Genomic DNA, 27,394 nt, shown 5'->3' with positions numbered 1-27,394 from the left:
ATATACATATAGCAGACCAGAGAAAGTAAGACTTTTTTTATTGATCATGGTTCATTCATCGCCAAAAAAGAAATTATATTATTGGTTTCTAGCCCAAGGCTACACATTTAATAAAATAAATATCATCTAGTTTGACGTATCTTTAAAAAAATGTTTTCCAATTAAGGTTAACATTGAAAAATATTTAAAAATACCGGGTGACACAAAATCATTTGCAGATACATACATATACATACTGCCATTACTCGCTGACGAGTATTTGACACACATTAGAAGATGGTCACGCAAGGCGTTTTCTTTCATGAGCTTTTCTGAACTGAAAAGCCCGATACGTGATGTTATCTGTCTACCGCACTCCGGACATTCAAAAATCTCATTGCTGTGTTGCCTCTTTATTTTTTGGTTGTCGTTGTTAACTGAGTTTACAATTCTTCTCCATTCCGTTCTATTTTGAGCTGCTTCTTCCCACTCATTCTGCTTGTTAATCCCCTTTAAGTTTTCGTGGAAAATATCCTTGTACCTTTTGAGTTGTCCACCCGGCTTCCTCTTACCGTCTACAAGCTCACCGTAAAGCAGAGATTTTGGTATGCGGTTTCCTTGCATTCTGCATACGTGACCAGCCCATCTTAAGCGGAACTTTGTAATCATGACTTCAAAATAGTTAGCTTTTTCAAGGACCGATACGTTTGAGACATGATGGAACCATTTGCAGATATAGACTACTGAACAAAAAAACTAATGGGTATATAAAAAACAAGCTGTATTTACCTACATATTTGTAAAAATGTATTTTTTTGGCCTACCTCTATTAAACGGGTGGGTCAGCTGCATTTTGCGGGGATACACTTTCGGGTGGGCATGTTTCCCATAGATTGTGTATCTCAAGAATCGGCGGATTGGTTGATGGAAACGGCAACTTAGCTTAAGAATTGGCAAGGACCGGAGCTGGTTGAAATAAAGGGAGAAAACATCCCAAAAGGGGCGACCATCACGGTCTTTCAGCCAGGAGCTAGGGGAAAGACACCACCTACCTGTTGAGCCTCGTCCAGACAAACTCCTCGACCGAGGTATGCCGGATTCCTACCGACTAAAAAAATCCACCCTCTTTACTTCACAAACTGCGCTGGAACTGCTCACGCATTACTTTGGCGCAGAGGTCCCTCTCTACATTAGGCTTTGGTCTTTGGTCATTCTTCAGCCTTTCGTTGATCAAGCTCTTTCTGTCGTAGAATTTGTGATATAAACGCCGCGAAAGCTTCCCATACAGGGTGGCCCATCGAAAACGTTCCGCAAGGCATAACGGCCAGGGTAATTTTTTTTTCAGAAAATTCAAAAACACGTCAATTTTGTTTGTGAGGGGGACAACTTTTGCCCCAAAAATGATTGCAAAATCTTCAACCCTCTGAGCGGGGGTGTCATCCCCCAATTTTTTTTCAAATGGAAGGGGGGTCAAGTGGTACCGCAATGAAAAGGGCTTTCTATTATCTATACTTTCCCGCTTCGTTTTTGAAAATCGGTCGAGTCATTGAGAAAATATGAAGGATTGAAATTTGAAAAGTTTATTTAAACATTTATCAGAGTAAATGATGAGGATAAATTCCTTCAACCAATTTGCTGTTTTTTGTTATTATTTCTAGATGTTTTCGCATTTTTTCACTTGCCACAAAGGCTCGAACGATCAGGTGCGGTAGTTGCTAGATAGCTGTTCAATACCGTTAAACTTTTTAGCAATTATGGTGTACCCACTTGCAGAAAAAATAGAAATAATCGAACTTTATTTTAAAAATAATGAATGTGGCAATCGGGTTGCGCAGATATTCAATGAACGCCATCCTAACAAACACCTTAATGGCAAAATTGTTCGCGAGTTAGTAGCAAAATTTCGCGAAACTGGTTCCGTTATGAATAAAAAGAGGCAGAGGGAAAATCCTGTAGTAAATGAAGCTATGGAGGTATTCGTATTAGGCCAAGTTGCCAAGTATGCTGAGTACAAGAAAATTAGCCAATGAGACCAGCGTGAATCGTACAAACATCCAAAGGATATTAAAAAAAGTTCCAGCCGTACAAAATTCAGTTGGTACAAGAACTCAACGAAGACCTTTTAAAATAAAGTAAAATAAAGTTTATTTTTAAAATAAAGTTCGATTATTTCCACTTTTTCTGCAAGTTAGTTAGGTTAGGTTAGGTTATGGTATAGGTCATAATTGTTAAAAATTTAACGATATTGAGAAGAACTTCAACGCGCAAGTCACAGAACAGCTATCTAGCAACTACCGCACTGGATCGTTCAACCTTGTGGTAAGTGAGAAAATGCGAAAACATCTAGAAATAATAAGAAAAAACCGCAAATTGGTCGAAGGAATTTATCTTTATCATTTACTCTGATAAATTTTTAAATAAACTTTTCAAATTTCAATCCTTCATATTTTCTCAATGACTCGACCGATTTTCAAAAACGAAGCGGGAAAGTATAGATAATAGAAAGCCCTTTTCATTGCGGTACCACTTGACCCCCCTTCCTATTTGAAAAAAATTGGGGAATGACACCCCCGCTCAGAGGGTTGAAGATTTTGCAATCATTTTTGGGGCAAAAGTTGTCCCCCTACAAACAAAATTGACGTATTTTTGGATTTTTTGAAAAAAAAATACTCTGGCCGTTATGCCTTGCGGAACGTTTTCGATGGGCCACCCCGTATATTTTCGTCCTCCGCAATAGAGTGTATTAAGTTTTATTTTTTAAAGGGTACCTCAAAAATCCTTTTGATTTTTAATCTACTTGGTTCCCAGACCGAGTATTCAAAAATAGTGTGATTAATATCGTCGATGGCACTGCTGAAATATTTACAGGCCGCACTAGCTCTTTTCTTGAACAAACTCATCGACTGAAGGGCACGGAGGGCCATACCCCAACCGTGGGTGTATACCCTCGGAGGAAAAACATCTGCTTTCCGAGGAAGATACTCTGTCCCCCCTACAACAGGAAAATCCTCAAGTATGATGGGTTATAGACTGTATATTGAGTTATAACTCAAGGAATATGAATTCTCCCCCCTCCCACTCATTCTACATACATTCTTAAAACCACAGACAACTAGTTTGTGCTAAAACTAATATTACAATCTAATTAAATGCTAATAGATAATTGGTTAGATAACAATTTATGTCAAAGTTGTTGACTAGGTACTTCCATTTAGACACTATGACACTAACTAAAATAAAGGACGTGGTTTTACATGAGATCTCACATCTTTTTGTACTGATACCATTTTCGTCTTTTATTATTAAACCAACATTTACTATAATTTTGTTGCCACCCGGTATAACCAAACCTGTTACTTGGTTTGATACTTTTCGAAAGTCCCGTTACGATAACTAAATAAATAATTTCGCTCTTTTATAATGCGATTTAGCCCGGGCCTTTGTGTTCTAGTCAATTTTACTACCAGTGACTTACTTACATAGTTTTTGTCTATCAGTTTAATTTGTACCAGGTACGTGTCAACCGCGTACGATAAAACTATGAAAGCCCCTATTAAATTGTGTTTACGAAAGTGTTTAACGATATTGTGATAAATGAATGTTAAATTAATAGTAACACTTCATTGTGCATTCAGAATAAATAGTGTAGTTTTTTAATTAAGGTATGTTTCTAGAGTATGTCCCCGGATTGTCTTTACAAGAGGAAAAAACTTTTTGAGAAAAATGCATAAACATTTTTGCTAAGACATTTTTAGGTTTTCATTCCTTGAGTTATCATTAATTTTTATTAACTTCATACATTTTACTGTTTTAATATGTTAATTTTTTTTAATGCTACGGACAAGGTGATTATAAATTTTGTGCTTCTTTAACTAAAACAGCAAAAAGTAGAAATGACGTTAATCAAAATTAATACTAACTATACCGGGTGCGTCTCAAAAGTGGCTCACCCCTATAACTTTTTTATTTTTTCAGATAAAAAAGAACGAGATTTGGTATGTTAGTATATTACAGTTGGGGGTTGGAACCTTTGGTGTTACACAGCAAAATAAAACACTAAACCACCACGATACACCAAAACACAGATGATTAAAAACTAGTTTTTAATCATCTGCTGATGATGCTAACATGGTTAGCGAAACGCGCGTCCAGTGTAAAAGTAAAAGTGTTTTGGTGTTATTCAATTTTTTTGGGTCACTTCCTATTTCAGCGGAAATGGCTACAAATTCTGATTTTTAAATGGCACCCCTTTTCACTTCATTCTATAGAAAATGACACTCTGAATAGAATGACGTATCATATGTCAACATTTTACATTTTCGCTTTAAACAAAATTGTATTTTAAAATTCGATCCAGAGTACCATGGCTGTGTTAAAAACACTAATTTTTAATCAAGGAGCCTGGAAAAATGGATTTGATATCGTGTAATGTTTATAGTGTCTTATCTTGACCGGTTAAAAGATGCCCAAATCGTATTTTTAATCATATCTCATTTTTTTTCAAACGGAACGAGGGTGACTGATTATTATATTTGGAAAAAGCATTTATTACGAATAATTTGATACCACACACTTGGTATTGCGAGTCAAATTGTCGTTAAGAATCGCATGTTGCAATTTCAAATAAACCATATTCGAAAATGTCAAAAGTTGATATGTGATATGTCATTCCATTCAGACTGTCATTTTCTATCGAGTAAAGTAGAAAAATACCGAGGATGCCATTCCAGGCCGAAAAGAATTGAATATGTCAATCAATCCTAATTTATGTCATATATACGAACATACCAAATCTTGTTTTTTTTATTTGAAAAAAATAAAAAAGTTATAGGGGCGAGCCACTTTTGAGGCCGCACTCGGTATTAAACAGCCATATTTCAAAAATATACCAATTTGTTGTTATCGAAATTTGTTAAATAGTTTTATTGAAAAAGTGTAACCCCGTATATAAATTGTGTAGCAGAGAATGTTTAGTTTTATATTTATATAGTATATATTTGGATAATGCATCTATCCAAAACCGCCATAAGTGTGAAATTAGAAAACAAAGACGCTGGAATTTCGACATAACCTTTTTTTTTAAACGAAACATTGTCCACTATAGTCGAAGAAATATTTTAATATCTGCAACAATATTAACAATGAGTGATTAAAAAAAAATCTAAATTATTCTTGACAAGAAAAAAGTTTGTCCACACAATGCATAACAATTCAACTTATTTTATTGTTCTAGACATGATGTCTATGAAGTACCAAAGGGATTAGTACTGAGTAATCAAATAATACATTTGTATTAATCAACTAGTTCACAGAACCTTCAATAGATCAAAAGAACGTAAGAAAGAAATAGCCATCGTTATTAATTTAAATAAAATCCTTAATACATTTTTGCTATTGTGATAAAATACTATATGATCAGGAAAAAAACTGGCGTCAAAGACAACTAGCTAATCACAATCAATGATAATTTTGATGAAATCAATCTCTAGATTTCATTTACTAAATGACATAAAACTTGAAACAAATTAACACTAATTAAAGGAAGATTAAAAAAAGGATACACACAAAAATTAATTTCTAAAATAGTATATTAAATAACGAGTTTTGAAAACGACGTTTTGCACACGAGTTCGACAGTTTGTAGGCTCGAGCCGCAGGCAAGAACCACAAGTCGCACGAGTGTACAAAGAAGTTTTCGAACGAGTTTTTTACGCTATTTTTTCTACGACTACAAATTAGCAGCAGACACACTCAGTTCCTGTCAGTTTTGTGATATAATTTGCGATGTAATGATGACACTTTTCTGACGGCTGCGTTGCGTTTGGCGTTTCAGCTAAACATTGGAGGTTAAAAATGTTAAAATTGGCACGTGTCGTGTGCAAAATGACACATGTCGTGCGCTAAATCCTTAGCACACAATAGTTTGCAAAACACCAATTTCAGATCGAGTTTCCAGTGTGTCAAAATGCATTTTCTAGGCTAGTCGTAGAAAAAATATTTTTTTCTCTAATTTTAAACTACACCATTTAACAGTAATTTTTACAACTCTATTATTTTTATTCACTATAAAAATAAATAAATAAATAATCCCAATTACAAGACAATTTGAAAAAATAAAATGGTATATATGTTAGAGGCAGATGCCGAAAATTAGACATATGGTGATTATAATTAAATATACCTACCTATATCCACAAAGTTACGCGGAAGAGTTTTGATTGCATTGGTTTCAATTTCTATGCTATCTTCAAATCTTTTGTTGTTATATTATACCAAAAAAACATTAACCCCCTGGCAAGTTTAGTATGAACAAATCGCCATATGTCTAATTATTTTGGACATTGGCCGAAATTCGGCATCTGCCTCCAACATATATACTAAAACTTAAACAAAAAAAGAACTTATTAATAGTATATATTATGACAAATTTTTTTAAGAAACAATAAAAATGTAATTATTAGTTCATATTAGGAAAATTTGCTCGTAATTTCAAAGAAGTAATAACATTTAAAAAATAAATAAAAAAAATATCAGTGCATACAATATCAAAATTCTAATACCTACAATACATTTATAATAAATTCCAACCTTCTTATTAGTTGACCTTATAAGGTCAAACTAGCAGTAAGCGCTATTAAATGACGTCTAGGGCTTGCCCTCTCCAAAATTATCATCGATTGTCATTCCCCAGCTATCTTTGACGCTGTTCTTTTTCGATCGTATAATATGGGTTGGTTGGTTGGTTGAAGTGGCCAGTGCGATCGCTTGTCGAACTCCAATTAGCAGAATTGCCGTTTTGATACCACTCATTCTGAAACCCTATCCCTAGGAAGCCTATCCCTATGGAAAACTTTTGACTGTTAACTGTTTATAACCATTGGGTGGCATTAAGGTAACGGGTGACTTCCGTTATGCTCTTCCCGGCAACATCTTTGAAGATTTACAAAGCTGTAACCACCGAGAAAACAGGCACAGGAAATGCAGAACCGTTTCCCCTTTCTTGGGGTACTTGCAGCTTTGGCCAACTTTTTTAAAGGGATGCCCATTCTCGCCGCATATTCGCCAATTGGTCAGTATCCCGTATATACCGCCGTAAGCCTGGCGATATCCTTACGCGACTAGTTATGTGCTTTTCCGATTTCTTAAGGTCGTATTTGGGCCAAGTTCTCCTTGCTGTTCTGCAGGTGCTTAAAGTTTTCCATCTACTGTTTGCCATAGACAGAAATGGTGGTAAATGTGTTTTTTATGGTATTGAGGTGAGTAAAAGCAGCACGATCCTCGCCTTGCTAGTTCATCAGCGCGTTTGCTTCCTTCGATATTCCTGTGGTCTGGAACCCAAAGCAAGGCTATCTCATACGTACTTGCCATATAGGATAACTTGTCGTACGTTTTTTTTTACTATTTTGGAGGATATGGTAGATGAGTTCAGAGCGTACATGGCTGCTTGGCTGTCAGTGATTATTGCAGTTTTCCGCCCATAAGGTGTCTCCTCGCTCAACCATTCACAGGCCTTCTAAATGGCAAGTATCTCTGCCCGGACAACACCTGATCTATCCGGAAGTCAGTAAGACTTTGAGATGTCAAGACCCTTCGAGAACACCCCCGAACCTACACCTGAATCCATCTTGGATCCGTCAGTAAATAGCGCAATATCAAATTCCTTCAGTAGTTTGGGAGTCTCCCACTCCTTTCTGGTTGGAATACTGACTAGGAAGTTCTTGCCAAGTTCCAACCTAGGTGTCAGATAGTCTGATGGTTCAGCAAAAATATCCTATGTCTTTTGTGGTTTTATTTGTAACTCGGTAATAATTAAAGATTAAAAATATAGGCACAGACAGAAAATACAAATACAAACAAAGAATGCTATACCATTTATCCAAAATTTATCTATACTAATATATAAAATCCTTAAGTGACTGACATACTGATTAATCACGATCCTGCTCAAACCACTCAACGTAAGAAGCTTAATTTTGGCATACAGGTTGATTCTAGGGTGTAGAGATTCGATAAGAAGAGATTTTTCGAAATTCCAGTTCCAAGAGGGTGAAATCACCCCTCAAATATTACAATATTTTTTATTTAAAAAACGGTCAAATTTCCGAAAAAACGCTTAAACACGTATATTTTATTTAGTTTTTTTACATATTTTAAGATTTTTTAAAAATGTATACAGGGTGTTTTGAAAAATCTGGTCATTGATTAATTACGATCCTGCTTAAAGCGCTCGACGTAAAAAAATGATTTTTGGAAAACAGATTGACTTTAGGGTATAGAGGTTCGATAAGAAGGGATTTTTCGAAACTCGAATTCTAAGGGGGTGAAACCATCCCTCAAATATTAGAATATATTTTTTAAAAAAACTGGTGGGTTTTTTAGAAAAAACTCTTAAACATGTATATTTTATTTTGTTGTTTTACATATTTTAAGATTTTTTAAAAATTTATACAGGGTGTTTCATTAAATATGACCATTGAGTAATCACGATTCTGCTTAAACTGCTTGTCGTTTAAAGCTGATTTTTAGCAAACGAATCGACTGTGGGGTGTAGAGGTTCGACAAGGAGGGGTTTCTCCAATCTCAAATTCCAAGAGGGTGAAAACGCCCCTCAAATATTACAATATTTATTATTTAAAAAACTGTTAGTCTTTCGGGAAAACGGTTGGCCACGCATAATTTATTTTGTTTTTTTACATATTTTGAAATTTTTTAAAAACTCATACAGGGTATTCCAAAAAGTTGGGTAATTGATTAACCACGATTCTGCTTAAACTGCTCGACGTAAAAAGCTTATTTTTGGCAAATGGATTTTTCGAAAGTCAAATTCCAACGAGATGAAACTACCCTTCAAATATTACCAAGTTATATAATAATATCGCTATATTGTTTTTTTTCATGCTGACATAAATGTGAGAAAATTTTATCCAGTTTATATGTTAATGGAAATGCTTGCTTGCTTTATCATCACCATTACAAATGATTAATTCGACGCGAACAAACACGCGGGTACACGCTATTTATTTATAGAACATTAACTGTGATTAAATTTCTCATTGATGTTTTTTTATAATTAAATAAGTACATTCACTAAATCCATTTTGAACATATCAATAACTTTATAGTTTCTCTGTATTCTATAATTGCATACAAAAAAAACATTAAATATAGCTATACAGAGATCCACACGGTCGCTCCTTCAGAACAATAGTGTCACGACCGATCATTACATAACCAATAATCAATAAATCTAATGATAATCGATCTTTGCCAATAGACTGCCTTAACAATGTAAATGAAATAATTGTTTTTATTACAGGTTGGCTATGATTTCCTGAAAGTAATTGGTTGCAATGTGTATATTTTCTTTATACCGATGATGGCATAGTATCACCCAAGCTGATATATTAAGGTTCTGCGACTCATTTCATTCAATTCAAAAAAATAAGAAAAGATGGATAACGGCGCCCGTGAAGAACGACGAAGCAATCCCAGGGAAAGAGCCAACTTATTTTCCTTTTTCACCTTTGCGTAAGTACCGTATATCAGTCAAAAAGGTTTATGATCAAGTGGGCTTTGATTTTGACAATTGAAAAATTCTAATTTACTTTTCTAATTTATAGTAGTTTATTTTATTTTACAAAGAAATAAGTTGGTACCATAGATAAAGGAAATAAATTAAGATTGGAATGCTCGCCTTCCCGCTAAAACGTTTTAAAGATGAGTTTATATGCATCCGTAATGCGTCGTCGGTCGTTCCGTCACTCCAATCATATTTAAGTATGATCTGTCATTTTTCAAATAAACTAATAAAATTGCATAAAATTAATGACGCACGACGCATTACGGATCCATGTAAACAAATGTAAACCCACACTAATTGTTTTGGGACGTATATACGTTGTACGGGATCTGGTGCTGCTATAGCGCTTGCTATAGGTTGCTAAAAGCAACCGCAAACATGAACAGAAATAATTTTCTCTTGTCAAAGTCAGAATCTTCAAAAATTATAAGTCTTTCAAAATTTAAACCGCCCGCATTGAAAAAACACCGAAAGGTGTGTAAAGCGTCCATTTTCAAAGTAATTATTGCTAAAGCTTAAAATTAATTATCTTGTAAGTTTAGTTTAAATTTTATTTACTCAAACTCCTGATAATGAGCAAACTGCAAAAACCATCGATCGTGGCATACCGTCGGTTTCCAATGTTCCATAGGTATTTCATGTCCTTATATAAAATAAAGGTTTTTATATGCAATCCACTATGTTCTATTTATAAAATTAAAAGAAAATAATAATAAATTTGAATAAATAATATATTTGGCGACATCGTTCCGGAAAAAGCCGAACCGCTCCGAAATTATCAAAAGCTTTGGGTCGCGACCGTTGCAAGAATAGCGCCAAATATCGTATGATCGAATAAAAACAGCGTCAGCGATGGCTATCAAATGAAGATCGCTGTCATTTTATATATAAATTTATATGGGAAATGTCATCGATCGTCATTTCCAAGCCAACTGGACGCCGTTATTTTTCGATCATACGGTATTTACATCCTGTGCAATAAAGAAGATTTGAAAATGGCTTGTCGTGATGCTGGAGACATATTTTTTAATGCTAAACTTATGGCGTTGATTTATCCACGTAAATATATATGATCTAGGATTTACATTGTCTTTACGAACACTTTCCAATCTAAACTTGTTTTATTTATCTATGGTTAGTACAATAATTGGTGGTTGAAATTAAAAAATTGTATATTAAATTTCTCTCCAGAGTGCCATAGCTGTGATAAAACCACTAATTTTTAATCAACGAAGCTTGGAAAAATAGATTTGATCGTGTGAGGAATTTTTCATGGCATTTCCTCGCCAGTTAAAAGATGCTCAAATCATATTTTTAACCATAACTTTATTTTTTAAGACATATTTCATAGTCATCATTCATTTCATTTGTCCAGTATTCTGTAGTCGACGTATGAGATGTCATTTTATTCAGAATATCATTTTCCATCGAAGAAAGTAACAAATATCGAGAGAACTATTCAGTAGTCACTTCCTGTGATACAGGAAGCGAACGCAAATAATTTAATACGTCAATTAACCCTAATTTCTGCCATAGACTATTGTGATATGTAACGTAATACAATTACCTCGGCAGTTAGATTTCGGAAAAGGCCAATATCGACTCTGAAATTCAGCACAGAATTAGCAGCGCCTCAAGAGTATTCTGGAAATTAAAAGACAGGGTTTTCTACAATCATGACTTGAGCACAAAAACGAAACTTGCAGTGTACCGAGCAATAATAATCCCCACTATGTTATATGGAAGCGCTGGATGCCGTACCGCCGGCATATGAGCGTATTAAACAAGTTGTAACAGACACCTTATAGACAACTGTCAAGAATCAAATGGTATCACCATGTCTCAAACGTATCGGTCATTAAAAAATCTAGCTGCAAGAGTGCTGAAATCACGATTACTAAATCCCTCTTAAGAGGGCTGGTCACGTATGCAGGATGCAAGAAAACCGCCTACCGAAATGTTTTCTTTACGGTGAGTTTGTAGACGGTAAGAGGAAACCGGGTGGACAACTCAAAACAAAGATATTTTCCATGAAAACTTAAAAGGGGATAAGCATGCTGAATCAGTGGGAAGACGCAGAAGTAAAAAGTAAAGAGGCAACAAAGTAATGAGATTTTCGAATGTCCGGAGTGTGGACGAGAGGTAACATCACGTATCGGGCTTTTCAGTCACAGAAAAGCTCATGAAAGAAAACGCCTTGCGTAAACATCTTCTGATGCGTGTCAAATACTCGTCAGCGGTAATGGCAGAAGGAATAAATGAATGTACCTACATACCAAATCTTGTTTTTTTTATCTGAAAGAATAAAAAAGTTATATCTAGCAGCCCTCATACCAGAAAGAAAGAAGAAGTATTATATCTCTGAAAGAAATTAAAAAATGTTATACTAACGTATGGTCCTAAAGTTTTGGGAAAAAAATTCAGAAACTGACAACTCTTACAAAAATAGTTTTATATTTTTATCATATTTTTAAACAACCTATGTTTACTATCCTAATTATAAAATAAAATTCAAACAGTGGACAAGGGACCGTTATTTTCGATTTGCCTAAGAATTCCCCTGACGCGTTGCATCATCCTTTGGACAACTTCGGCGACAATGTAAGGATGTGAAGCCAGCCTCAGAAATGTCACACCATACCAAAATTTTATCCTCAAACTTTTTCTTACTTTTTAATCTCACATCATCAGGGACATTCTCATAATTGTCCGTGTAGAACCCATCATTGCCCTTCATCTCAGAGTTGGACAATGTAAAATATTTCTCATCGTCCATCACGATCAACTTGTTGACGAAACGCACTCTCCTCAGCGCGCGGCAACATCTCGGAATTCTCTCTAGCTGGGCCTCTGTATATTTTGGAGCTTTCCTCCTTTTTAGAAGACAATATTGTTACTTGATAGGATTCTAAACACCGTAGTCTTTTCAATATTAAATCTCCTGGCCAGTTTTCGCTGTGAGATCCCAATTTTGTGTTTTGCTGCTTCAATTAGTCTTTCTTCTCTTATTTGGTTCAAAACCCGCGGCCGACAGGATTTAGGCAAATGTACACCTTCTTCACATTCTTTGATTGTGCGATAAATTGTCGATTTGCTAATGTTTTGATCCCGATAAATGACGACAATATCTCGTTTCGCCATTCGCCCAACAAGATTATAAACTCCTCGATGAAGATCAGTTTTATAAGACATTTTAAGAAGCAGAACCCAAAATCTTTTGCTTTGTTTATTGAAGTGACATGAATGATGACATTTCATTACTATGACTACTTCATTAAATGCATTTTATTACTTAACCAAATCAGATGAAAATTTTCCCAAAACTTTAGGACCATACTTTATACTATTATTGGAATATATTTATTGGAACTAAACTCGGCACGTGGATAAAGGTACCCAAATGGAGTCTTCAGGTGGACAGACGGGCAGACGGACAGACAGACAGACGGAAGTAATAAGAAGTTTTACTTTAAATATGCGCACGTAGTGCACACACATCTTTTTTTTAATTTGAGGATAGAAAGCCAACTAAAACTAAACCGATCACCTACAAAATTATCGACAAGTAAATCGAATCTTAATTCAAGACTTTTTAGCCTACCATACCTGTTGGTATGGTTATTAAGATCGGCAAAAAAAGGTTTTTTTAATTTCACTCAAAATGAGTTATTTGGATCATAAATGACCTAAATACAAAATATGTCTATCTGGTGTCTGTCTGCCTGTCTGTTTGTCTGTTACACGATAACTCAAAAACCGCTAAACCGATTTTAACCAAATTTGGCACAAAAATACTGTGGCACCCGAGAATCTGGTCATTATTTTTTTTGGGGGGTGGGGGGGTTGGCAAGGGGGGTATGGGAGGGTATTAAACATTTAAAAAAATCGTAACTCCAAAATTACAGTAGCTAGCGAAACGCAGTTTTCAATTTAAGATTAGGAATAATATTTGCAACAAAATTTGTAATAACATCAAAATCAGTCAAAGTCGCAGTTTTTGAGATAAAAAACTGCGATTGAAACTAAAAGAACTGCCTACCAACTTTTTATTAACATATTTTAGAATGGGCGGCTATACGTGCCTCCCGGCGCCAAATTTTTTCTTATAAAATAAGCTTTCACTGAGCGATACCATGTAAAAATGTAGAAAAATTGACGTCATGTACTGCATGAAAAACGAGAGGTACGATTTTCAAACTGGCAGACCGCAGATAATATATAGATAGCAGATATAATGTCCCGAAATTGATAGATTGGAAGAAATGGACCTCAGAATTGGATTCTCAAATTACTTGATTTGTAGAGAGGCTTTCCGTAAAATGTAAATTAAAAATGCTGTTATATGTATAGTTAAATATATTATTTTTAAAAACATAGTTAAATTATGTTGTGAATGACAGAAATTGATGTAATTTAAAGTAATTTGCTTTGCTACGGTGTTGCTTTTGCAATTTGTCCAACGTTTTATTTATAAATTAAATAAAAACCCATTCAAATGCATCTACACTTAAAAATGTTAATTCAACTATAATATCAGCAATGATTTACACTCGTGGATATAAGAATTGACTTAAAAAAAATATTTTTTGTTCTATTAAATTATGTTGCTCTTGCCTGGCTATAATTTTCTTTTGTCATGGATTTAATAACAATACTACTAAAGCTATACTTTGTAGTGTTCCTATAGTTCTGATCACGTAACGTTTCTCAATATGGCAGAACTGAATCCGTCATACCTAATGGCAGACTAAGAAGAAAAGATTCAGATTTGTATCTAAAAAGAAATTTGTACCTAAAATAAATATTTTTAAAGCTTGTGTTCTATGAAAACTCTATATAAAAATAAAATAGTTTAAATATATTGAGAATTTGATGAAGTATTGTAATAAAATTATGCTATTTTTTAATCTTAATTAACACAATATTTATGATTTTTACCAACCAAACCACTCCTACAAATGCGATGGAAGTCTTGTTGAACTTAACACCACTACATATTTTCATACAAGGCGAAGCCAGATCTGTCATGCACAGGTTAAATCACGGTCAGGAGCACATAAGCCAAACGCATAGTGCTGCTAACCAGAAGCTAATCGAAGAGCTAAAAGCAGACAAAGTATTGGGATTACCAATTGATGCAACAGCTACTAGGTATAGCTTCAACAACAAATTTAATATAACCATACCAGGAAGGGAAGACTGGAGTAAAGGTGTACCCATTCAAGCTGAGGCAACCTGGTATACAGACGGCTCAAAAACGTCAGAAGGCGTAGGAGCTGGGATAGTAGGGCCGAAACAAGGGAGATCCTTCCACGTAAGCCTATCTAAGGATGTCACAATTTTCGAGGCAGAAATAACGGCAATCCACTATTGTGTAGAAGAAATAATAAGGCAACAAAGAACAAACCGTTCAGTGGCCATCTTCACAGACAGCCAAGCGGCGCTAAAGGCACTCGGCTCCGCGGAGGTCAATTCTAGACTAGTGTGGGACTGTGTGCGTGCTCTGAATACTTTGGGCGAACGTAGCACTGTTACGTTGGCCTGGGTGCCAGGGCACGAGGGTTACAAGGGTAACGAAAAGGCAGATGAAAGGGCCAAGCAAGGCTCATCAATGCCATTCATAGGCCCAGAACCCTTCTGCGGCGTTGCAAAGGCGGTCACGAGAATGGCCACGAAACGATGGGTGGCCAACAAATCTCTAGAATGGTGGAGAAACTCGCCAGGGCAGAGACAGGCGAAAAGGTTCATTGTAGAACATTCGCCAAAATTCACGGTAGACTTAATAAGCAAGGACAGAAAGACCGTCAAAGCTGTAGTAGGTCTACTAACAGGGCATTGTAAGCTAAATAGGCATCTAAAGCTGATGGGATTGACAGACGAAGCTATGTGTAGGTTCTGCCAATCTGAAGAAGAAACGTCAGAACACATTTTATGTCGGTGTGACAGCCTGGCAAATGTGCGGTTCCCGGTAATAGGCAATGATAGGCCATTGCCAACGAGCTACATGGAGGGTTCAGTCTCCAAGTTGCTAAACTTTGTGAAAAGGATAGGACTGGAGAATGTAATCTAAGGATCAGAAGAGGACCACAATAGATCTGAGAAGGTCGCAGTGAATCAGGCCGAAAGCCACCTCTAAGAATCTAATCTAATCTATGATTTTTATAATATACCGGGTGTGTCTCGAAAGTGGCTCACCCCTATAACTTTTTTATTTTTTCAGATAAAAAAACCGAGATTTGGTATGTTGGTAGATGACATAAATTAGGATTGATTGATAAATGCAATTGTTTTTGGTCACTTCCTGTTTCACCGGAAATGACTCCAACTTTTGATTTTTATATGGTATTTTTTAACTTTATTCGATAGAAAATTACATTCTGAAAATTACATTCTGGCCAGTTAAAAGATGCCCAAATCGTATTTTTAATGGTATCTCAATTTTTTCAAATGGAACAAGGGTGGTTCATTAGCATATTTGGAAAAAGCATTTATTACGAATAATTTACACTAATATACACTTCCTGTTTCACCGGAAATGACTACAACTTTTGATTTTTAAATTGCACCATCGGTATTTTTTTGCCTCGTTTTTTACTTTATTCGGTAGAAAATGACATTCTGAATAGAATGACATATCATATGTCAACTTTGGACATTTTTGCATATGGTTTATTTGAAATTGTAACAGGCGGTTCATAACGACAATTTGACTCGAAATACCAAGTGTGTGGTACCAAATTATTCGTAAAAAATACTTTTTTTCAAATATGCTAATAAAACTCTCTTTCCCTAGACGATCAAATCTATTTTTCCAAGGCTCCTTGATTAAAAATTAGTGTTTTTAGCACACCCATGGCACTCTAGATTGATTAGATAGAATTTAAAATACTAAAAAATGGTAGACTTTAAAATACGACAACCATTAAGTACTAATTGGAAACTATTTTTGTTTGTAGGTATACCTTCGGCCTTTTTAAGAGAGGAATTAAGGGAAATCTTCAAGAAAAAGACATTTATGCTATCCCGGACGACTGCGATTCGAAGATATGCGGCGACCAAACCGAACAAGAGTGGAAACAGAACAAAATGTTGATAAAGCTGCTTTGGGCAAGATTTGGCTTTCGATATTGCATTTTGACGGGGGCACATCTCGCATGGACATTATTTAATAGGTAAGTGACTAATAACCAAGATGATACCGTGGATTGAAGAAATAACAAGATGCGCAACTTTATGAGCGATTTCGTTGAACAAAATCTGTCCGAGATGTAGCTGGCGTTACCGTCAGCCTGTCCGAGAATTCCGAGATTTAGTTTAGCTCTGTGCCGCTGCGCGCTGATAGTCGTTTACAGCGCAGCAGATTAAGAATACTGTACCGTAGTTCTGCTTTCAGTCGACAGAGTGAGTGGTTACCGGAGACGGTGTTGTCAGAACTACTGACAAATCCGTATATTTACAGATTAGGTACAGTACATTAATAATACGGATTTTATATCATTAAACAATTTAATATAATATTATTTGATTAAACAAAGAACGGTGTCAGAGTTGGCATGGAAATGAAGATGGCTATTATCTCCTATGTAAAATATTATGATAAATGTCAATAATCGTCATTTCCAAGCCAACTAAACGACTTTTTTCGATCCTACGACAATAAAAATTCTATTATAGGTACTGTATACCTATAATAGAATTTTTATTTTTGTTGTTTATTCTATGTTTAACACCAATAAATTTTCAATACATAAACGTGGATTTTTCATCCAAAGATATTTTCGTCAAACGGATTACAGATATTACCTACACATTTTAATATGGCAACACTGTCGCTCTCAGTTCCACACCGTCTTGGATATGCCTTCGCTGGCCGAATTAGAGAAAATAAGTGTTTTATGCGTTGGCCGCGAAAGAATTGGTGTCTCCACCGTACAACACTTAAGACGTAAGGAGAAATCAAATCAGCCTTGTCAGGGATTCGTTCATTATGTTGCGTATCTTCCTAATTCTTTCAATCAACGATGATACTAAATACAATGCCACAAAAAAACCCCCATCGTATATTTTGTATTATTTCATTTCGTTAAAATTTGAGAATTTGAAAAAACATTATTTCCTCAAGCCGCTGTTGAGTGTCATTCAGCAGAACTGAATTCTGATTTGGTATGAACTGAATTAATTTGGAATCGCATTAGTGCTCGACTGGCATTGTCAGAAGCTTGATGAGTTTCGAAAAAACAACTGTTAGGGTGTAACCTGCTGATTGGTAACGGTTAATTAAAATTGCTACTTTAAACTTTTGAAAAGCTCTTTTTAAGATCAAAATGGTTAAAAATAAAACTGTTAATATTCGGTGTCTAAACGATAATTTCAGATTAAACGGCTAGTTCTAAATAATGTTGCCGATTCTAAATAATAGCAGACTGTTTTATTAGGATTAAAAAATAAACTTTTTGTGGCGAGGCTGTACGCTTGACATTATAGGCGAACCACAAAAAGTAATTTTTACTCCGAATAGAACATACTATTTTTTTCAGATATTCACAAATAATTTTTTAATCAATTTCCAACGTTGCCCAAATAATATAAAGATATTTAAAAGTAATATCCTGGAAGTAATTATACAGGGTGCTACAAATTCGAGGTACGAGCATTGATTCTTGGAAACCGTAATAGATACGAAGATGGTTAAATTGGGGCAAAGTTGCCGCCTTGGGATGTTCACCAAGATGCCATCAAAAAAGTTTTAAAAATTTCAAGGATTGCTGAGTTTTTTGGAAAAAACTGATTTTTTTCAAAATCAGTTTTATTTTTTGAAAAAACTGATTTGAAAACCTTTGAAAAAACTGATTTTTTTCAAAATCAGTTTTATTTTTTCCTGTCGTTACTTTTCAGGAAACCAAAAAACTAATTGCACATTCTCATAGCCACTTTATTGCAGCTATCTGTCAGTATTTTTAAATTTTTAAATTAGCTGATAATGTGTGAGATACAGAGGCTAACTTAATTTTTTTAAATACGGACCTGCATTTTTTATTTCAGTTTTTGAAAGAACTCGGTCTCCTGAGTATAATGATATGCACACTTTATACTTTTTTTTGTTTTGGGTACCTGAACAACAACAAAACTATTTAATTATTACTTAAAATAATTTCAAGTCCGACTCTGGTTTTTTAAATTATTAAATCTGATTATATTCATCGCAAGAATATTGATCAGCGTTAATTAACATTGAATAAGAAAAATCTAGCCAATTGAAAGATTCAAATAAGTAATATCCAGGTCAGCAATTTAAAGATATTATTTTTAACTTTTTTTATTGTAAATTTGAAATCTCATTGTACGATCTAATAATATGCATAATATTAATCGTAGTTATTATAAATAAATAACTTCTACAAACTAGTTTCTAATGCTCTGCCATGTTCGAAAAGGTTACCACCCTCCTTCCTATTGCACAAATTTATTATTCGTTCAATTTTATTTATAAATTTTTGAACATATCTGCTTATACTTCCGAATGCATTTAGTACTCTTTATTGTAAATGTTGAAAAATATTGATTTCACTTTTACAAATTAATGACGTCAAGTAATGCCCTCCGCCCCTTGGCGACAGCTTCGACAACATTATAAAGCTTCGCCATTTCCAATCCATCTTCCGGGGAAATTATATGATTATTTTTATTATATTATTAATTTATACCGTCTGTTCGAAAAAACGGCGTCCAGTTGGCTGATAAATGACGATCGATGATATTTCCCATACAAATTTACGTATAAAATGACAGCTATTTTCATTTCATAGCCATCGCTGACGCCGTTTTTTTTCGATCATACGGTGTTATTTATTTTATATTATTTTTTATTGCATTTGATTTTCCGTATTCAATGTTTTACCCCACGTCATTGTTAAGTTTGAAGGCTTATCAATATTGTAACGATGAATAGATTAAACATTAAAAAAAAACAGTGCCGGACTTGAAATTAGTTTAAATAAATTGTCTTCAAATGGCCGAAACAAAAAAAAAGTATAAAGTGTGGCATATCATTGTACTCAGGAGATCGAGTTCTTTCAAAAACTGAAATAAAAAATGCAGGTCCGTATTTAAAAAAAATTAAGTCAGCCCCTGTATCTCCCGAATTATCCGCTAATTTAAAAATCTAAAAATACTGTCAAATAGCCATAATAAAGTGGCTGTGAGAATGTGCAATTAGTTTTTTGATTTTCTAAAAAGTAACGACAGGAAAATTTAAAACTTTTTTGATGGCATCTTGGTGAACATCCCAAAGCGCAATTTTGCCCCAATTTGACCTTCTTCTTCTTCTTCTTCTTTTAGAAGGCGTATCGCCTGTTTAGTTCCGGTTTCCTCCTCGTCTAAGCAACTCTTGCGAGGTTGACTGCCAACTGTCTTGCCAACGTTTAGGTGGTCGTCCAGTAGGTCTTCTGCCATGGGGTACGTTGTTGCGAATTATTATGGCCATTCTATCGGGGCCCATTCTATTGACATGCTGGTTCCATTCTCTTCTTCTCTGCCTTATCCATCTGACAACGTCGTTTGTTTGGCACTTTTCTCTTATGTCTACATTTCTCTGTCTGTCCCTCAATGTGTATCCAGTTATCATTCTTAAGGTCTTCATTTCAGTAGTTCGTAGGATTCTCTTTGTTACTGATGTTTCAGCTCTGGTTTCCGCACCATATGTCATCAATGGTCGTATGCAGGTTTTGTATATTCTTGACTTACATTCTGTACTCAAATGTTTGTTTTTCCATATGGGATATTTAAGATGTCCTGATATTGCGGCAGCTTTACTGGCTTGTTTCCTTACATCTTCTTCCAGGAATCCTGAGCTTGTAATTTTGCATCCGAGGTGTTCGAATGACATTATCTGATCAATAGTTTTGTTTTTTATTACCAATTTGCACCGTAGAGGCTCCTTTGTAATGGTCATGCATTTGGTCTTATCTGTGGAAATTTGCATGTTAAGTTTTTCTGCCTGTCTGTTAAAAGCTTGTAGCATTCTTTGGAGGTCATCCTCTGACTCTGCAATAAGTACTGCGTCATCGGCATAGCATAATATGTTTACTTTATGCATTCCCATTCGATATCCTAATCCAGGATTCTTGACGGTTTTTATTACTTGATCCATGATTGTGTTGAATAGCAGAGGGCTGAGACTGTCGCCTTGGCAAATACCAGTTGTAGTTCGAAGATGCTGCGTTAAGGTAAAGTTTGTTCTTATTTGGGTTGTTGTGTTTGTGTTTAAGTCCTTGGTAAGTTCGGTGAGTTCTTTCGAGACATTACTGCTTTCCAAGATGGTGATGATGTCTTTTAGTTGGACTCTATCAAAGGCCTTTGTTAAATCTATAAAACATAGATAGGCTGGAGAGTTATATTCTAAGGATTTTTCAACTAGTTGCCTGAGTATGAATAGTGCATAGTAGTTGATCGGTTTCTTCGGAATCCTTGTTGTTCCTCGCTTATTGGCACTATTGAGGAGATTTTGTCCGCAATGATCTTAGTCAGAAGTTTTAGCGAGGTGCTCAGTAATGTTATTCCTCTATAGTTTGCTGGGTCTGTTTTATCTCCCTTTTTAAAAATGGGTATTGTTATACTTTGTTTCCATTCTTCTGGTATTTTCTTATGTTGTAATATAATGTTAAACAGTTTTGTGTATTCCTCTATGATAGCCGTGCCTGCGTTTTTTATTAGCTCGTTTGGTATTTTATCTTGATTAGGAGATTTTCTATTTTTAAGTTTCCTTATTGTCTCTTCTACTTGCTTGTAAGTGATTTGCGCATGATCTTCTGTATTATCTCTTTGGCTTGTCTCTTGTGCTTCCATTGGTTCATCTGTTTCTGCGTATAAGTCTCTGAAATATTTTTCCCACGTATCTTCTGCAATTGTTCTTAGTTGTATTGTTTCATTTGTTTCTCGTTTCAAACCCCTCAACATCTTCCAAATACGTTTTTGTGCTCCGTACATATCCGCCTCCATTTCGCTACTAAATCGCTGCCAATATTCTTCTTTAATTTCTCGTACTCTATTATTAGTCCTGTTCCTTATTTCGGATAGATATTTCGGTTCTCCGGTGTTGGAGATTTCTTGTATTGTAAGTATTTTTCCTTCTTTTCCCTTGTAATGTTCTTGACTTCTAATGTAAACCAAGGTTTAATGTTCGGTCTTCTATTGTGTGATACAGTACGTGTTCCTAAAGCTTCTTTAGCACCTTTGCAGATGTTTTCTTTCAGTTTGTTCCAAGCTGTGTTAGGAGTATCAAACTGTGCTATGGGGTTAAGAGTGACATGTGTTTGGCATCTGTTTGAATAAAGTTGTTTAGTGCTTTCGTGGTTGAGGGATTCTATATTGAATTTTTCAGTTTTTATTGATGTTCTTTTTTTGGATAGCGACGCACCTATTCGTATCTTTCCTAGCACAAGTTTGTGATCTGTTCCAATGTTGGCTGAGGATAAGACTCTTATGTCTATTATTTGTTGAGGTAAGAAATTTCGATTGGTGATTATATAATCGATTATTGATTTATTGTTTCTATTATTATAGAAGGTGTATTTGTGTTGTTCTTTATGGGGAAAATATGTGTTGTTTATTCTCAGTTCGTTCTGTCCACAGAATTCGGTCAAAATTTCGCCATTTCTATTAGTTATATTCTCGTTATATTTTTGTTTTATTCCATCCACTACCTCGTTTCGAATTCTTGCGTTTAAATCCCCTAACAGAATTATCTTTTCATGTCTTGGTATTTTGTCTATCACTGACTGTAGATTTTCGTATAAGTCCATTGACATTTTTTCAGGTTTATTAATGTCGGGTGCGTACACTGATATAATGTGAATCATAATAATAATAATCTTTACTCTCAGGATTCTGTCGCACATGTATTCTATGCTTTCTATATTCTGTTCATATTTATCATTTATAGCTACTCCAACGCCTGATGTTGCTCTTTGGTCTTTTGGCATGCCTGAGTATATTAAAATGTAGTTATTTAGTTTTGTTGTTCCTTTACCTTTCTTTTTTGTTTCGGAAAGTGCACATATGTCTATTTTATGTATGTTGAGTTCGGGAATTAGTTCATGGTCTTTCGAATAAAGTGTTTTTATATTCCAGCATGCAATTCTTATTTGTTGCTTCTTCATATAAAGTTTGTTCCTTGTCCTTTTTCGCGCGTGGGTCGTTATCTGTGAAATCAATCCTGGTTCCGAGGCTGTATTACCGGTGCTTTGAGCGTGTGAGTGTTTTACCTTAGGCATGTTGCTAGCCTTACCTAAGAACCCTCCTCCTTTATCCGGGCTTGGGACCGGCAGTGACAACTGTGAGCTACTCAATCCACCCACAACTGCCCCAGGCGGAGTTAATTTGACCTTGTTCGTATCTATTACGGTTACCGAGATACCAATGCTCGTACCTCGATTTTGTAGCACCCTGTATATCGAGAAATTATGGTAACACTAGTTGAATTTGACATTTTATGTCACTTTAATAATATATCATGAATATATTTGCGTACTTTTGTGCTTAGATTGTGAGAGATAGAAAAATGACTTTTTTATATTGCAATCAAGTATTGACAATTTTTGTGACGTTTCAAAAAAAAAACATTTATTTATATGTCTAATTAAATTTGGATGAAAAGAATATTGCTGGTTGCTTTAGTTAATTTTCTCAGGGAAAATACGTAAATAAAAAAAGGATTTTTTAGGCCAAAAAAAGTCACAAGGGCAATTTGCTCCAAAAAAGGACTGTCCTTTTCACAAAAGGACAGGTGGCAACCCTAGTTCATACTGTCATTGAGGCTGCATATATCATATTGCGTTATGCTTTCTCATTCTTCTTTAAGAACCAAGCGAAGTTCATTTAATTAAGCTGGTACCGCATCGCGATCACAAGCATTTCCCAAACGTCGAACATGATGGGCAGTTCATAGTAGTATATAGTTCACAATAATCAGCAAATCCGGCTTCTTCTATTTGAAAAATAACTTTAAAAAGAATTGATAATAGAAAAAATTGCAAATTGGTGATGACAAGTTCATTTCGCTCTTAAAAATTAACCAAAGCATGTATTGACATGATTCAAAAAATAAAATACTCAGGAGATATGGTTCTGACCGTAAAATTATATTTTAGGAAAATCTACACACGAAATTATTACACAAGGTGTTATAAAGTTAGGGTAAAAAACAACCCCTCAATTAACCCTGTATAATATGCCAAATATGTACTAAAATTTATAAAAACTGAGTTTACGAATTAAAGTTGATATAATTATATGCAGCCTGTTAACAAATTCATGAAAATAGGGCTAAAAGTAACAAAAATGTAACACTTTAAATATGACTAAAAATTTGCGTTGCGTTTTTTTTGTATCTGAGTGTAGATAAAATATGCCGAAAACCGTTTATGTTTTATTATTATTACTTTTTTGAATCTTGCCTATTTTTTCTTTCAGCATTGTGCATCCATACGTCCTCAGCAAATTCATATCCTACTTCCAAAAAAATCAGAACGGCATCACCAGGTCAGACGCGACTATGTACGCTACCGTAGTAGTGTTCCTGTCTATATTCCACTGCTTTTGGGCACACAACTACTTCATGTTCGAGTGCAAGCTCGAACTCCAAATCAAAGCCTCCCTCACCTCGCTGATTTATCGAAAAGTTTTGAAACTACGAGCCGGTGAAATATCTGAGACCAGCATGGGTAATATCGTGACGATATTGACCAAAGATATTAGAAATGTCGTGGGTAACATATGGACTTTGAGCGATATGATCGTGGGGAGTATTCAGACCGTGACGATATTTTATCTGTTGTACGCTCGAATGGGGCTGCCTTCGACGATTGCGATGAGTATATTGTGTACAGGATTAGTCATTCAAGGTGAGTTATCCTAAACAAAATACCAGCCTCAGGTCTACAATTTTTTTGAACCGGGGTAGAAACTTGATAGTAGCGCTCCCTTTCTCCAGAGTTTGAAATAAATTACTTAAAAAAGTGCAAAAGTGCAAATACTATAAAAAAAAATAAAAAGTTTCATAACTTTTTCTACTAATTGAAAATGCTTACCACTAATTTTGACGTTCTGAATTCTTATATTGAAATTAAAGGAACTTCTACGCTAATTGAAACCACTAATTTATTCCACTAATTGCGGGGTTCTGAATGAAGCTTTAAAGCCACTAATTTTTTTGTTGGTTATTTCTGGAGTGTCTCTAATATCCAATATTAGTCCGCAAGCATGGAAGGACTTCAAATTTCCTGGAACCTTTTCTCGATTGATATATCCTGAAGGAAGCTCTTTTCCTTCACGATTCACATCACAAGTACATGCGAGAGGTAGCCGACGCTTTATATATAGAGTCACTCTAGAATCGCTCTATATATAGAGTTACTCTAAGAAGAAGATATATCAATAATGGAACTTGCCTTCATTATACAGATGGTGTATCTTTTGAATTTCCGAAATACGAAGAGCCTGCATCGAAGTTATCACTACCCTGTATACGTTATTAACCTCGGGCGATTATTATCCTTGGTGTCTTAATGCTTACCACATCTTCCGTTATTATTGATATTTAACTATTAAAAGAATATTTAAAATATTCCATTGTATATCTTGAAAGAACCGCTATTAGTGCTAAAATATAAATAAACACGTACCTATAAAATTATAATCTAAAAAAATGTTAAATAATCTTTACAGAAGATTGAAGTGGCCTCGGTTAAGAAAAAAAAACATCTAGAAAAGTATTAGTAAATAAGTAATTTGAAGTTTTGTTAATAAGTGGTTAAATATCTGAATACTATTATAAGTTGGTAATGCTTATTTAAATGTATTAGTTAACATAATAATGGTTTAACTGGCGCTTCAAATATACCAGGTGTTTCACAAAACATGTGCCATCTCTCGTGGAGAGATTCGTCACGTAAAAATAAGATTTATTTTTTTATATTAACATAGGTCCGATTCTGCTTTGTTTCGTAACTACAGGGTGTTAAAATCTTAATAATCTTTCGATATATTATAATTTTCTTCAAATTACTTTTAGTGATTCGAATGAAATTTTGAGGGTAAAAGTTGACTTTAAGTGTTACATATATTTAAAAAAAATGTCGATAAATTCGTCAGGGACGTTGATAGCTAAAAAAAGTGTCTATAAATTCATCAGGAACGTGCATATGGATTATCAGTGGAATAAAAGTTATCTCTTGATATTTTGTCGAATTCGGCCTCTTTGATGAGATAAACGCAATTTTATTAATCACAAAAATTAATAAAATAAAAATAAAAATAAAATTAATAATTATATATTTTACGTAATCATTATTACTATTAGTTATGTCGTTTTATCTCAACTACACCCGTTGGTTTCTCGTGGTTGGAGGAGTGACTCGTCTCAACCATGATGGTAATAACTTTTCTGGCTTAGAAACGTTCCCGGTTAAGTTACATGTATAGAAATCGCCTTGCTGTATGGCAGGTGTTAAGGATTACAGATTTTTGCATAAGTTGGTACTGGTATGTTTCTAAGTCTATCGCCTTCAGCGATTCAATTAGTGTTTTTGGTATTACACCCATATTCGATAGTACTAATGGTATGACCCGGACTCGATCGTATTTGCACATATCCTTAATTTCAAAGCATAAATCAATATATTTGGTAATCTTCTCTCTGTATGTTTGTGTTAGGTTATTGTTGTTTGTCACCGCAAAATCTATGAGCAACACTTCATTTTCTTTTTTCTTCTTCACTACTATGTCTGGTCTATTGTGTTCTAGTCTTTTATCTGTTATTATAGTTCTGTCCCAGTACATTTCATATTCATTGTTTTCAAGGATTGTAGCAGGTTCGTACTGATAATAGTTAACTTTATGCTCTATGAGTTTATACTTCAATGCTAGTTCTTGGTGTGTGATCTTTCCCACTTGGTCGTGTCTAAATTTGTAGTCACTCTGTGCTATAGCTTTTTCTTCTTAAGGTGCCGTGCAGATTCCTGCGTAGGCGTTCATCTTTTTCTTCCTCATCAGATGGTTCTGTTAACTGCCGCGACTTGGAGTGCTTGGAAGTCCTGTATGCTCAGCCAGGATAGCTTCCTTCGTCCTATCCCCCTTTTGCTCCCCCCTATTTTACCCTGGAGAATCAGACCCTGAAAGTGATAGCGTTCTCCACGTAGTATGTGTCCCAAATAGGCTATTTTCCTCTTCTTGATGATTTCGAAGAGTTCACGTTGTTCCAGACCAGCTCTTCTGAGAATGTCTTCATTCCTAACACGGTCGACCCAGGGCACTCTTAGCATTCGTCGTAGGGTCCACATTTCGAAGGCTTCAATTCGGTTTATTGTTGCTACCTTCAGTGTCCATGCTTCCACACCATATAACAAAACGAACCAGACATAGCACTTCACCATTCTGTATCTAAGGCCGAAGATTAGCTATAGATAGCTATAGCTTGGCATCCTCCTATTAGTTATTATTACTATTAGTCCAACCTACAGCAATTTCAAATAAAAAAATAATGGGATTTAAGATAATTACAAAAAACCTAATTTTAAAAAATGTTAACATCCTGTAACTTTAAAACTATGTATTTCTAAAACTATGCATTTCCATATCTATGTTTATAGGAACTTTTTTTCATATTTTTGGACGAGGAATCAATGAGTATTTATTTCAAACTTTCGCAAGTTAATAATGTTAAAAGTTTTTAAAGGTTGCTATTATTTTCAGCATAGACAACTTTTATCGGCATTAAACGGCTTACATTATTTCGCTAACAAGAGAAAAAAAGTCAGTGGCGTACATGCTTTTTTTAGA

The 27,394-nt window shown here is 34.9% G+C and overlaps 1 protein-coding gene across 3 annotated transcripts in view; it reads left to right on the top strand.

Moving 5' to 3' along the window:
• Nucleotides 1-27,394, top strand: part of LOC115877563 (multidrug resistance-associated protein 4-like) — an 80,009-nt gene that overhangs the window by 35,121 nt on the left and 17,494 nt on the right. For 2 of the 3 annotated variants that reach the window (XM_030893803.1, XM_030893804.1), the window contains exons 2-4: nucleotides 9,296-9,507; nucleotides 16,516-16,731; nucleotides 24,029-24,459. In XM_030893803.1, the coding sequence (XP_030749663.1) occupies nucleotides 9,431-9,507; nucleotides 16,516-16,731; nucleotides 24,029-24,459 (724 nt within the window). In that variant the 5' untranslated portion in view covers nucleotides 9,296-9,430. Of the gene's footprint in view, nucleotides 1-3,505; nucleotides 3,642-9,295; nucleotides 9,508-16,515; nucleotides 16,732-24,028; nucleotides 24,460-27,394 lie in introns of those variants that run through there. The other variant, XM_030893805.1, reaches the window with a different exon arrangement.

The sequence above is a fragment of the Sitophilus oryzae genome, unplaced genomic scaffold (assembly GCF_002938485.1).
Source record: "Sitophilus oryzae breed Bouriz unplaced genomic scaffold, Soryzae_2.0 scaffold_1494_pilon_pilon, whole genome shotgun sequence".
NCBI lineage: Eukaryota > Metazoa > Arthropoda > Insecta > Coleoptera > Curculionidae > Sitophilus > Sitophilus oryzae.
The sequence above is the reverse complement of the archived record's forward strand: the minus strand, read 5'-3'. Positions and strand labels throughout refer to the sequence as shown.